Genomic DNA, 14,106 nt, shown 5'->3' on the forward strand with positions numbered 1-14,106 from the left:
GGCTTTTTTAGCAACTTCTACTCATTGCTCAGATAACGGCGTGGGATTAAGGTTGTCTTTCATTAAAAATTTTTATACTTTTTTTTACTAGTTTTTTTGGTTGTTTGTCGGATGTCGTGTGAAGAGAAATTAGCATCTGTAAGGCTAACTGGAATGACATCATCTTGTAATATTTTTATTGAGATCAACGAACAAGCTTTTTGAGGTTATATTTTTAGATAATGTTGCAAAACAGTCGCTTGTGACAGTCAAAAACAGTACAATTTCTTAATAATTTGTATGGTTTTGTAAGAAAAATCACATAATTTATCAAGAAATTGTATGGTTTTTGCCTGGCACCTGTTTTACAACTCTGGCTTAAATTCACAGAATCAATTCAAATCTTAAATTCAACTTAAATCATCATCACTTAATGAACTTTTAAATAAAATCACATTTAAAACACTTTCTTAGAAGAGAAACCTCAAACCACATTTTAGAAACATTAATATTTATGAATGGATTCATGAGTGAGATCTTCCAAGAGATGAGAATTCATTGAAATTTAATTATGGGAAACCCATATCATATGGGCTATATACATAGATCAGTGTTGGAAAACCATTGAGTAAGATCACATGTGTCGCAACTTTTTTCTAGAATCTAAAGTAGAGCTTGATTTTGACTTGGAATTTGTATCAAAAAGTTGATTCAATTCCTTATAAAATTTGAGTCAACTTTGTGCTCTGAGATAAATTATACACTGATCCCGAACAGTACAGTGTGGTTCCTCTATGTCACTTTATTAACCAGTGTTGAAGGCAGAAAAAATTGCCTTTGCCTTTAAGCTGACTTTGAAAGTTTTTTTTTTTTTTTGAGAAACTTTGCCTTCTTTGCAAAGTTTGCTTTTTTTAAAAGTCAAAGGCAAGATATCAACTCTGATATTAACGGTAAGAAGTTACATTGCCCTGACGGCATCGTGATGGCTAATTTCGACCCATTTTTAAGACCAAAAAATGCGTTTCTTCATTTTTTGCCCCTTGGCAATTCTGTGTTTCGCGACCCGGGTAACAGATGGTTCAATTAAACAGTCAATTAGAAACCACAAATAAGTTTACAGTCTATTAGATTCGATAAGGCAAAAATATGTCAGCTCTAGTCATTTATTGGGCATTAACTTGAGAATTAAAGTAATTTAGAATCTTATAGATTCCATAATTCTCCTAACTTATGTCACCCAAGCAATACTGCTCTTAGTTTTTTGTGAAATTGTTCAAAAATTCCAAAAATTATTCAAATTTTGATTCAAAATGAAACTGACGCGATTCAGACTCACGGTATATTTCTAGCTCATTTGATGACGTGTGCCATTCGAAGATGGTTGTGAATAAAATTTAAGAATTCTCAAAAATTTGAAATTGTTAAAATTTAGAAAAGATTAAGAAGCTTTTGAAAACTCAATTAATTTTCCAGAATTTGATGAGTTCATAAGAGCTCAATATCGATTCGGATGTTGTATGGAGACGAGTCGGCTCAAAATCTGAGTTGACTTTAATCAATTAAACTTCCATTTGAACCCATCTTGTTAAAAATTTGTCAAACTCAATTGAAACTATCTTAAAAATCTAATTCTAAATAAAAACTAATTTCCAATAAATTAATTCAATTAATTATCCAGTAAAACAAAAGAAATCCACTAATTTTACAATCCGGATACAATACAGAATCAAATAAATTTCCATTCAAGCCATTACAATGTAAAGTTTACAAAATCTCTCCCAAAAAAAAACATACAAAGTTAATAAAAATTAAAATTTATGTAAAACGAAGAAAGATAACCTTTATCCCCGCTATCTATTCCGCATATGCAATGTGCATTGATATAAATCCCCAATTGTTATAACCTGTAAAGAATAAGAAGAAATAAATAAAAAGAAGTAAAATAACATAAAAATAATAATAAAGTAAGAACAATGAAAAAAGGAGAATGCAATTAAGGGCAAAAAGGAGAATAAAAATTGCGTAACAATGAGACAATTGCTACTGTATTTTTTTTTGTTTTTGTTAATGTATATCCTCTCAATAACAATAATCGATCGTTCACAAAAGATTCGCCCTGATCAACAACAAGCATGAACTGCATCGCAACATGTATCAGCGAGTCTTATTTCTTATTTTTTTTTTTTTGCTCTCTCTCTTCGTGCCTTTCACATGATACTCAGCGACTGACTGTATATATAGCTATATGTTATAAATTTATTCAATAAAGGCAATGTGAATGGTGCGCAGGTGGAATTAACTCGTCGGATTTGCGCGCTAATTTATGCAATTGGTGGCAAATTTTTACATCCAATGCGTAATTTAAAGATGAAATATAATGAATGTGTGAGAATTTTAAGGAAAATTTGCACACGAAGGTGAAAAACTTGTGGAAATTCCAACATGTGGCATGATGCCTTTACCGTACCGAACGAAAAAAAAATGAGAGAATTTCATTACAAATTCAATTGTTTTTAAATTGAATTTCGATTGAAGGAATTCTCTTTTTACATTATTTTTATATATTTCAAGCCACAATGCATCTTCTATACCGAAATAAATAAATAAATAATTTCCCCCACTCTGTATTGTTCTTTGTTGCTCATTGCTCATTGCGTACGAAAGAATAGATTAGAATTTTATTTGCCATAACAATGACAATAACTGTGTCTGTACTTACCGCATGATCTTACCCGAAAAAAAAAATATATCAAGTGCCACCTGTTACAATTGAGACATTTTTTGCACTACTATAAAAAGATTTTTCATGAATTTTACTCACGCAATGTAAAGATCTTATCGTAAATCGACACATTCCCGACTTCTAAAAATGACAAATTAATTTAAATTTTTAATATTTTTTTGCAAAAACTACATCGTGTATGCGAAAAGGAACAAAAATATATCAACTATCAATGATCGAATGAGAAATCCAAACAAAACGAAATCAGAAAATAAACTGAATGAATAAAAAAATAAACTTGCTCGCGGTTGAATGTTAGGCTGTGAGACGCTCTCGACAAGTGAAAAAAAAAGAGAATTGAAAAAGTTTTTAAAAGAGAATTTTGAGTTGAGCTTTTTTTATTGTGCTGGGAATGAGGTGGGAATTTTTATTTTATTTGAGAGGCGAGTCTGAGTTTATAGAAATTACTGTTGGACGTGGATATTTTGCGATCATATGAATTTTTTATTGGCATTTTTTGATGAAAATGTTAGAATTTTAAGGTTGAAAATTTGATTTTAATTTTGATTATTGAGAAAATAGCTTTAGAAATGATTAAAATTAGTTTCTTGACTCAAATACATGAATTTAGCATAAACCATGAATTACTAAAAGCTATTCATTACAAAGAAAGTTAAGATTATTTTAAACATTCTTAATTTATTCATGTAACTTAAAATTGATTCAAAATCAAAATTGATATAAGCTTTTATAAGAAGTCATTTGATGACAGATATGCATGTTTCAAAAAACTTACTTATTATGATGACCACACAGATCAATTTTGATCCAAGCCCTTCCTAAGATATCACTTGAAACTGACTTTTATTATTCAGTTATAATAATCATCTAATGGACTGGGAAATAAGAAATGTTGGACGTTCACTAATCAGAGTGAATCAGAGATGATCAGAGTCTTTTGATTTACTTTAAATTGTAGTGTTCACCTTGGCTTCATACATAACCAAAACATAAAATTAATAAATTGAGCCCGAAAAGTCTAAAATACACTATAACTTGTTAAAGACAAGTTAGTGACTAGTTCTAGTAGTTTGTTGCCCCTACGGAGAAATAAATGTTAATTCTAACAGATTTTGTTAATAATCATGAAAAACTGAAATTTTTGTTAAGCTCGAATTTCATGAAAATTGTTGGTCTAGATAATTGCTATAGCCAATAATTTGATCATTTTTAATTATATTGATCAGTTTTACATGCTTTGCAATATGACGACTTATGTAACTCTATAAATGATCCATGAAGCAGTTTTCAAAAATATGCATGATTTTCTTAAATTTATTAAAAACTCTTGGCTTTATTCCGCTGTATTTAAAAACGAAGTTCAAAATTGACTACAATTTAAGAAATATTAGAAAATCTTTTAAAATTAAAATTTAGACAAATTTAGACTCAGAATTAGAAGTCCTTAAATTAATTTGATAAAATTCAAGTGTAAATATTGAGTTCGAATCTCATAAAATTCCTCAAAATTTATTTCTCAAGCAAAATTTTGTTTATTTTTAAAAATTTCACTGCTTAAAAAAATTGAAAACCTTAAAAAACATTACTGATTTTCAATTCCAAAAAGAAGCATATTCATGCTTTATAAAAAATACATAAACTTTTTTTTTACATCTTTAATTCGCGAAGCTCTTGCTTATGTATTGTTATTTCTTAACTTATTTTGACCAATCAGAAATCGCCGTAGAAGGCAATCGGCGCGGAGAGTTACAAGCAATATAAGAAGAAGTAAGGAAAGAAGAAAGGGCAACAAAAAAAGCAAGAAGAGAAATAAAATATAATCGATAATGTGCGTTTACTTTAAAGCCATAAGTTCACAAGTCTCAAGATTTATCGACTTTACTTCTAAAAATAGAAGTTGTAGATCTTCAATCGACGCACATACAGCATAAGATCAAGACATTGTGAATTAAATTAAATTATATTTTTTTGTTGTTTGATGCAACAGCATCGGTAGAATAGCTTGGTGACATCTTGTCTCACGATGCGCATATGAGCAAAAAAAAAAGCTAGTCGTAAAGTATTTCACATGTGCGGCTAGCTCAATGAATAGGAAAAAAGAAGTAAGAATAAGGCATGAAAAATCTGAATAAAAAATTATCTTTTTTTGTACACAATAAAAAAAAGCAATGGAATTGCAAAGGAGAGCGCGCAAAGAATCAAAAGAAGGTTCACAACTTAAGAAGAACAATAAAACAATTGGAAATGCAGATATGATATCGCATAATTATAGAACTTTTTTTTATTTCCAAATGCTTTTATATGTAAATTATTTCTTATACCCGCTTTTGTCCTTCGTCGGTTTTGCCTTTTTGTCATCCTCACATCGCCGACTTTAAATCAAAACGCACTTTAATTAAATGATAATGAACATTCTGCGCGCGGTCTTTAATTTTCATCTCATTCAATTTTTTTTATTTTCATTTATTAAATTTATTAAAAATTTATTTCATTGACAGCTTTCTTTGTCGATAAATTCACACCTCGTTTAATGGTGATGATACATTACTTGTTTTGTACATTCATGAATTATTGCAAAGTGATTTTTTTGGATACAATTTGGATACAATGTTGCTCTTTTTTTGGGTCAGAATATGAATGAGTGTTTATTTGTTGACGGATATTGGATGGGGATTTGGGGATGAATGTAAGACTTAGGCACTCATTAAAAAGTTGTTAAAATTGCGTAGTTTGCAATTTGCTAGTGATAATGCATGCCAGACCTTAGGGTGACTTTTTAAAAAGTAATATTTTTCAAGTCAGATTTTGAATTTATTATCTGGAAATTTAATTAAGTTTAATGATCATGTAGTTATGAATATATGCTAGGTCAGTGGTGGACAACCTGTGTGCTACTCACGACTCACCATGAACCGTATGTTTGCGGTTTGTGTCTCGATAAACCAAGCAAATTGAACATAAAAATAAATGGTCAACTGTGTTAGGTAGATCAGAAGGCTATTAGATACAGGGTTAACCTGGATGCTTTATATTATCACCAATACTAGAAGCGTAGTAAAAGAATTCATGAAAAAACAAATTGTAAATTGTTTTTGGGGTATTGAAACACTTGAAAAGTTTATGTCACAATTTAGCAGGATTTATTTATTAAGGGGCGTCTGGTTCAATTGTTTTAGTACGGAACTCCAAAGTTAGTTTTCGGATTTTTCGTCTTGAAAAACTCTAGCAAATTAACAAATTTGAGAAGGAGGACCTTTTACTTCCGAATTTGGACTCTATTTAGATTTCAAATGGAGCCTTGTGCCGCATGTATCGTAGGGTAACCGCTCAATATCCTCAAATCTCAATTCTAAATCATCTCACTTAAAACAACCATCAACTTAGTTGCAATTCAATTGATTTCCATTCAATCAAACAAAAATTTCACTCCTAAAAATTTCTAACTCAGAACATAAATCAATAGACTATGTTGCATCAAACAAAGCTCAGTCACAGTCACTTAATCATTTCCCCTTCTCTCACACCTTATTGACTACATAATGAAATTATAAATCAAAAAAATCTTGTGTATAATTATAATTGGCATAAGTTTCCCATGAATTGCTCACCTCATCTAATTCCGTTTTTGTCGTGTCTGAAAGGCCTGCATATTATACGTTCGAGACTGCATGGCTGCACATATGTAACAAAAAAAAAGTCCCCATTTCAACTGCCGTGTTGTACACGAAATAAAATAAAAGAATTTCAAAAGAAAAAAGAAAAAAGACGAAAAAATTCTAAAAAGAAAATGTTGTTGCACTCCGTCGATGCCCATAACGAGAGAAATTGCAATTGTGAGTGGAAATAAGCAAGTAGCAGAGATAATAAAATTGAAAAATATTGACTTGAAAATGTGTTTACAATTGCAGGGAATAGCATTCAATTGGCAAAACATAAAATATTGTATCGCTACCAATTCGACATTAATACATGCTGTGGCCTTATGTTCCTATCTGTTGATTCTATTCATTCTATTGTACAAATTTTTTAATTTATTTCACATCTATTATATATGTTGCACTGTAAAAAAACAATTTTTCTAAAACCAAAATTCAATCAATTCAGCTTTCTTTTCAGGATGACATAACAAGTACAGATGATTCAGATGAGTCTGAAAATGATGAAAATTTTATTGTGCCGAGTCAACAGAATAATCATAAGCAGCAGCAGGTACAACAAACATCACAGATTGTTATTCATCCACAGCATCATCAACAGCAACAGCAACAACAACAACAACAACAACAGCAAAGGGTGCATGAGGATGAGAACAAGCAGCAACAGCAACACTTGCAACAAACGCAGACCCAAAATCATCATAGGATTAATGAGAAAATATTAGATAATCAGAAATTTTTATTAGAAAGCCTCTCAAACTTGCCTCAAAATTTACTTCAAAGTTGGATACAATCAGGACAGTTGCAGGTCTCGGTCGATGAAGGTGAGTATTGGAGGGAATTAGAAGTAGTTAGATTGAGGATAATTGCGAAAATATATGGAAAAATTCTTATTTACTTGCTTAATTCCTTGGCCGTAAGAATCAATTGTAATTCATGGTCGCACTCAAATGTCATCCGAAACTAAAATTTTTCTATAATTTAATCCATAAATGATGATTTTCAACTATTCAAAGGTTTTGTATAGGAATATAATACTTCATATATAGTCTTAAACCATATCCAGTAAAGATAACATTCAATATTTCATGGTTTTTCAAAATTTTCATCTAAGATTGAAGACAGAATCAAATTTTTGGAAAACTTAAGCTAATTTTATCAAAATCTATCCATTTACTTACAATAATCAAAGGTTTCCTTGCAAAGACTAAAATAACAACTGGAAATACGTTCTAACAAGTTAAATTTAGACAATTACTTTCAAAAATTATATTATTTTCAAAATTTTCTATTTTCATCAACTTTTTAAAGCACTGGATCTTTGAATTATCAAACTTTTAGTTATTAAGCATAGAAAGATCGATATTATGACGAGTTCAGAGCTTAATTTGATCGAATTTTTTAAAAAATGAAAAATTTAAGTTTTAGTTTGTTTGTAAACAAAACAAAGTAAATAAAGAAACAAATCAGTTGTAATTCCATACATTTCTTATAACAGTGTTAGGGTTTGATCCAGGACTTCTTTAAGAATAGAGCTAGCCACATACCTAACTTATAAACTTTACAACATTAACAATATAACCAAAAAAACCTCAAAAACCATAATAATTTCAACAATTTTCCTTCTCATCCACAGATGGAATGCAGTCAATATCAATACCGTTCGCCATTCAAAAGGACAATTCAACGCAGGAGATCATAACAAAGAAGATTCCAATAAAGCTTTTAATGACGGGAAAAATAAAGTCGGAAGCTGAATGAGAATCGCTCAATATCATGCTCATCATTTGACTTAATTCTTTAATTCTCGTAATACAGCATAATAATCCATACAATAATTAACTCATAATGCATTGTTAAATGAATAATTTTTTTTTAAATTAAGAGACTTAAATTAATTAATTTTTCAATCTACCTTCCTGTTTTGAGTGAGGTCAGTGAACTCTCATGGTCTAACAATCACGGACATGAGTGTCATTGACAATTTTTTATAATTTAAGTTCAATCGAATGAGATAATGATAAAGTTTTTCTATAATGTAAAGTTGATGAAAAACCTAGTCACATGTAAACAAAAAACATCTATTTTAACTATTCATAGACTATAAAGTGTGAAGTTTAATAATCAAATTTTTTTATATTTTATTGAGATTCATTTCCGAATGAGTGGAAACATTAACATGCGCATTTTTGGGACATAAAATGTGTTTTATTTTATTTTATTTTTTTCTTTAATAAAAATGAATTTTTTTTGTTAATAACATGAGAGGTTCAGGAGTGTGATGCTTTATAATTCAATTTTGAGGTTAATAAAGTGTCACTGATTTTATATTTTAAAAAAATAATAAATATTTTATATGCCTAAAGGAGTGATATTGGATTTTATATGAAATATGTCAAAGTGTTGAAGTCAGGTGAAGGTTGTTTTTGATGTAGGTGTAGACACCTGGCGTTTGACTATAGACACCTAGTCGTATTCATACAGGCATTCAGGGAGTTTTATGGTCAAACTTCCCCTTTTTAGGTCTTTTTTTCTAGACAAAAATTCAAAAACCTCGCTAAATTTTTGGGACTAATACAAAAAATTGTCAAAATACCTCTGGCCACGTTCTTGTCTAGTCAATAAACTTATGAGTATTGTTAGTCTAGATGTAGACATAAAGTCGATAAACTGAGCAACATTCATTTGTCCATTCAGTTTTGAAGTTTTTTTTAGAATTTTTGTAATTTCGACAACATTTCCAAGCATGGATTGAGAGAGATCGACTTCTGATGAGAATCGAACCCAAAATCTCTCACAAAATGATATCACAGATAACCGGTTTGTTGCTTAACCTATTGACCACAGAAACCTTATTCTCGTAATGACAGATTTGCTTACTTATAAGCGGATATTTCAGATTAACCACACTATTGACTGGTATTGAATATTTTGATGATCCATTTTACAATTGTTCAATCATTGCATTTTACAATTATCTTAAGATCTAGCTCTTGACTCCCATCTGTGGTACGTAAATCTAAAGATATCAGTTAGATGATTTCAAGTGACACAACGGTCTGTTTCGACTTAGAGAATGCTTTGTCATGAAGGGCATATGGCCTCATATGGAGACATGTTTGAGCTTTTTTCATTTGTGTCACTTGGATGTTCAGATTAGACCCTAGAAGCAGTTAAGAATCCTAACAGACAATGTGGGTAAATAAAGATTGCAACAATTAGTTATCGTCTGCCTATAAATCACTCATAAGTAACAAAATTGCTCTTGTTCTAAGATTCCCATCGAAAACTTCCCTGTTTGTGACAGTTTGTGACATCATTTATAAACAGCACCTATAATAATTGACTGACAATACCCCAACCCAAACTAAATCAGTGACAGTACAAAAATAAAGAAATCTATCATTTGAATGTTGCAACAACATTGTCAACAAATGTATCTGTTTTTAATCGAAAACATTTCAAAATCTTTGATTTCAAAACTTAATTTTAAAAATTCACTGACTAGCTTACATGTTCATCAAGCAACAAGTTTAACACATAAAATTCTCAAATACTCAATTTTGATTGATTAACATGTCAATACATTCTACATTTTAAAATCCTTCAAATGACTTCAACCTTTTGATGTATTAAATGATGGAGGAAATAATCTTCAACTATCTGCCAAAATAACTAATGGAAATAAATATATATTTTATTAAGTACATGAATAGCAATTATTAAATATATAAATAATATCAATAATCTGTGCGGAGGAATATGAAATGTTGAGAGATTATTGGATTTAGATGACTAATTTGTTATGTCACAAATTTACACCTAGCAATGGTGGACATTACGATGGATTTAAAAACATCTATAAAAGCATGACACTTAATACAAATCAAAACTTTTTATGAGTTTTCATCTTGGTGGGTCTGTTCGGTGTCGAGAGATCATAAAGAAAAGTCAATTTTTGAAAATGGCCATTTGATGAGGAAATATTGGCAAATAAATTAATAATATTTAGGTAAATTCAATTTTCGATTTCTCATCAGCTTTTAAATAGATTCAGCTTATCGTTATGGCTTTTGAAATTTAAATATGTAAATTGAATTGAATAATTGTGAAGTTTCGTTAAATAACGGTCGAAAATTTGAACTTCGAACACTAACACTAAGTTAAAAATTTTGAATTTCGTTAAATAACGGTCAAAAATTTGAAAATTCGAACACTAACACAATGTTGAAAAATTTGAATTTTATTTTTATTAAAATTCTACAATTTTGAATGGAGTTTGCTTATACAGAAGCATTGCAAACGTTATTTCATGAAGTAATCTAGCAACTAGAAGCAAAATTGCAATGAATTTGTGCTTAATTACGTTGGAATTTTACAAAACAACTATTTGTTTACTTTTCTTGAATGTGTTAGTGTTTGAATTTTCGAAAATTGTTCGGATTAACCGAATTTTTGAACTTTATCCGCTTTTTACTGGATTTTCGAAGCTTTTTCAAATTTTTTTCAAATTTTTTGAAGTTTTTCCAATTTTTCTGGAATCAAAAATTGATCAATCTTGGTATATTTGAGCACCACATCATGACAACAGCTGTCACATTGCTGCTACATGACAACAACACGTCACTTGGTTGTAATGTGGTTGCCACTGTCATGATGTGTTGCACGAACTACTTGAAAACCTCCAAAAAACATCTCTCAACACTTCATAATCCACCAAAAATAAGTTCGAATTCAGCGACTTCAAAAAGCTTCCCTCTCACTACCCAAAACGAGAGGTTAAATAAAAAATCTTTGTTGCTCCATTAATGATGTGTGATATGCCGATAAATAATGAAATCACAGCAACCAATTATTTTGTATTTTTGATATCATAAGAAAAATAATAAACAGAATAAATAATTAAAAAAAAATTTAACATAAAAATGAAATGAAAAAAAAAATGGCGGTGAATTTTAATGAGTTGATGGAAAATTTTAATTTATATATGCATAAACAGGCTGTCTTTAGCATTCCAGTAAGCGATCGAACGAGTCATGGGTGTCCATTTTATTGGACTGTTTTGGTTAAAAGCTTCACTAATATGGTGATATTTTCGACGTGTCCATCCATACATGTTCCGGTTTTTTTTTGCTGTCTTTTCTTTCTTTTTGTTAATTAAAAATATTTCTTGCTTTGCTGTACGGCGTTTCTCTCACTCTCGCATTTGCAAATTCAAATTTTTCCTCATTTGCTGTTGATTGACGCATTTCTGTTGCATAAATCTGCATTGGTAATCTGAAATTTTCTAGCTTTCTCATTTAACGGTCTTTTGAAATTCAAATTTTTAACGGTTTTTTGGAATTTGAATTGAGGAGATGAAATTGTCAAGGGTTTTGTTTACAAATCAACAAGTCAATTTAAAGTGTGTAAAAATCAATAATTTTCAGGTTAAACAATCACTGCATACTTCAGGAACGATCAATGAGCAAGCATTTGGAACCAGCAAAGCAATTTCCTCAAAATCAACCAGATCCAGCTCATTTAAACAAAGTGAAATTACAATTTTAACTGCATATCATCAAAAATTGCTTTTTAGCAAGCACAACAAGCCAAGAGAGCAACAATGAAGGAATCTTGCAAAAAAAAAAATGTTTATATGCGTTGTGAATGCATAATTGAAATGTAAAATAGCACAATTTTGAAGCGACGGATGAGAAAATCAAAAATGGCAGTATGCTTTATAAGTTAACGACAATCGCAAATTTGTGAGTCAAATAAAGGCATGGATGGACATTCTTTAGCAGTTGTTGTAGCATTTTTTGCACACGTATGACTGATACTGTTCGATATGTGATACACAGAGAAAATTATTGGAAGTGAAGCGTGTCAATCAATTCAAACAGTAAGCATGTTAACTAATCTTGTTTTAGTTTCGATGCCCGATATTGGACATTACGTATATACTTATTTTAAAATAAAAATTAAATCTATATAAAATTGAAAATAAAATGGTAAGCAAAGAGTTGGCTGGCTGGCATTACACATTTTAACATGAACAGAGAAATGTCAACAAATTACACAAATGTTATTGCGACTATTTCAGGAATCAATATTCGATTTCCATTGCATTATAGCATGCGTAAAGCCTGTTAAAGAAAATCTTTTATCCATATAGATTACAGATGATCATGTGGCGCGCTTGTCTTTCCATTAAAGATGATTGTAAACACGTGTTTTATGATTTAATATGGATATTGAAATGCATCTATTTATGGATTCAAGTTGATGTGAAAATTTCCATAGAATATTGATAACAAAAAATATTTTCGATCATAAATGGATTTACGTAGAACGGAAGTAATGGTGATAAGTGATATCTTATCGTAATTACCGTTTCCTCTCCACATTCTCTGCATGATTTATCGTCGTGATAAAAATTTAATCTCCTAAAACTATAAATAATTGAAAGTTTTTGCTTGACATAGGAATAATATTTAGTTTTAGTTTTGTTGACGGAAGGCAAACATGGCACAAAAGCTACTCGTCTACGTTTTATTTTCAGTTCTATTTTCTTTTGCATTTGTTGCATGTCAAATAACAAATATTCAATGCAATCAAAGCAATCATGGATGGCATTATCCTAGTGGTGTTAATTGGTGAGCTTTTTACTGACTTTTGGATTTTTATCAGTTGTTATTGCGCAGTTATGGCTTCAAAGTCGAAGTGCTTAATTTGAAATTTTAGATCAGCAAAGAAAATTATACCGTTAAAAAATTGAAAATTACCGTTAAAAATTTGAAATTCTTAATTCATTGTTTTAACTAAATCAAATATTCGATACTGAGTTTCAGCTCCAAGGTTATTTGAATTTTAGTAATAAAAAGTGTTTTCAAATAATTTCATGCTGATTGATTCAGCTAGTAGTTATTTCACAAAAATTCAAATTTCATTTGGTATTTTTCTGCACGGATTAGGAAAAAAAGCTCAAAAATAACTCGATCACCAAAATTTATTTTCGAAGAATCGAAATATCTCTTTAATTAATGAATAATGGCCAGAACTAAGAGAATGAAACGATAGATTTAAGAATGCTTTATCATTTGGTACCAATTCAATTCAATTTTGGTGAGAGTAACAAAAAATAGAAAATTCCGAATCGAGTTATTGACCGAAAAATCGAAATAACTTAATTAATCCGGCGTTTCAGTATCCACAACTAAAAGAATATGATAGTTTTCGGTCTAATGAATTAGTTAAAACAATAAGATGAAGCATTTTAGTGGAAATATTTTCCAAAAAATCAATTATTCGACAAAATTTTTCAAAAAAATTCTTAAGTTATTTCGATTTTTATTTTCTATTTTTTGCATCAAAGAATCGAAAAATAGACAAAACTAGAAATGCTACAGTTTAATGACCGTTTCATTTATTTCGATTCTTAGCTTTTTTTTCCTAATCCGTTCAAAATTCAAATTCAGCATGAAATTAGGAGAGATTTTAATGAAAACACTTTTTATTACTAAAATTCAAATTGGTTAAAAATTCTTAATTCAACAAACAAAAATTCAAATTTTCAAAAAATTCGTTAAAAATCACTTTTACCCATTTTTTCAGCTCAACATTCTACACATGCTTCAATGGAATGTTTCATCTCCAAAGCTGTCCCTCTCCATTTTTGTTCAGTAATTCATCTCAAGCTTGTGTAGTTCCAGAAATGTCAGATTGCGATGTAGGACCTGATAATGC

General features: G+C 29.9%; 1 protein-coding gene and 1 long non-coding RNA gene across 3 annotated transcripts in view; one reads left to right on the top strand and one right to left on the bottom strand.

The window, feature by feature from the left end:
• LOC139092588 (serum response factor homolog) overlaps nucleotides 1-8,220 on the top strand; it is a 34,180-nt gene extending 25,960 nt beyond the window's left edge. Inside the window, exons 4-5 of one of the 2 annotated variants that reach the window (XM_070643052.1) lie at nucleotides 6,827-7,202; nucleotides 8,015-8,220. In XM_070643052.1, the coding sequence (XP_070499153.1) occupies nucleotides 6,827-7,202; nucleotides 8,015-8,139 (501 nt within the window). In that variant the 3' untranslated portion in view covers nucleotides 8,140-8,220. The remainder of the gene's footprint in view (nucleotides 1-6,826; nucleotides 7,203-8,014) is intronic. The other variant, XM_070643053.1, reaches the window with a different exon arrangement.
• Nucleotides 1,234-2,956, bottom strand: LOC139092705 (uncharacterized). Its single transcript, XR_011544618.1, has 3 exons — nucleotides 2,801-2,956; nucleotides 2,699-2,739; nucleotides 1,234-1,883 (listed from the first exon to the last, which is right to left on the bottom strand). It is a non-coding gene; the product is annotated as an uncharacterized lncRNA (long non-coding RNA).
• Nucleotides 8,221-14,106: the final 5,886 nt, after the last annotated feature.

This window comes from Chironomus tepperi, unplaced genomic scaffold (assembly GCF_022539635.2).
Source record: "Chironomus tepperi strain 1889 unplaced genomic scaffold, CSIRO-AGI_Ctep_v1 contig_309, whole genome shotgun sequence".
NCBI lineage: Eukaryota > Metazoa > Arthropoda > Insecta > Diptera > Chironomidae > Chironomus > Chironomus tepperi.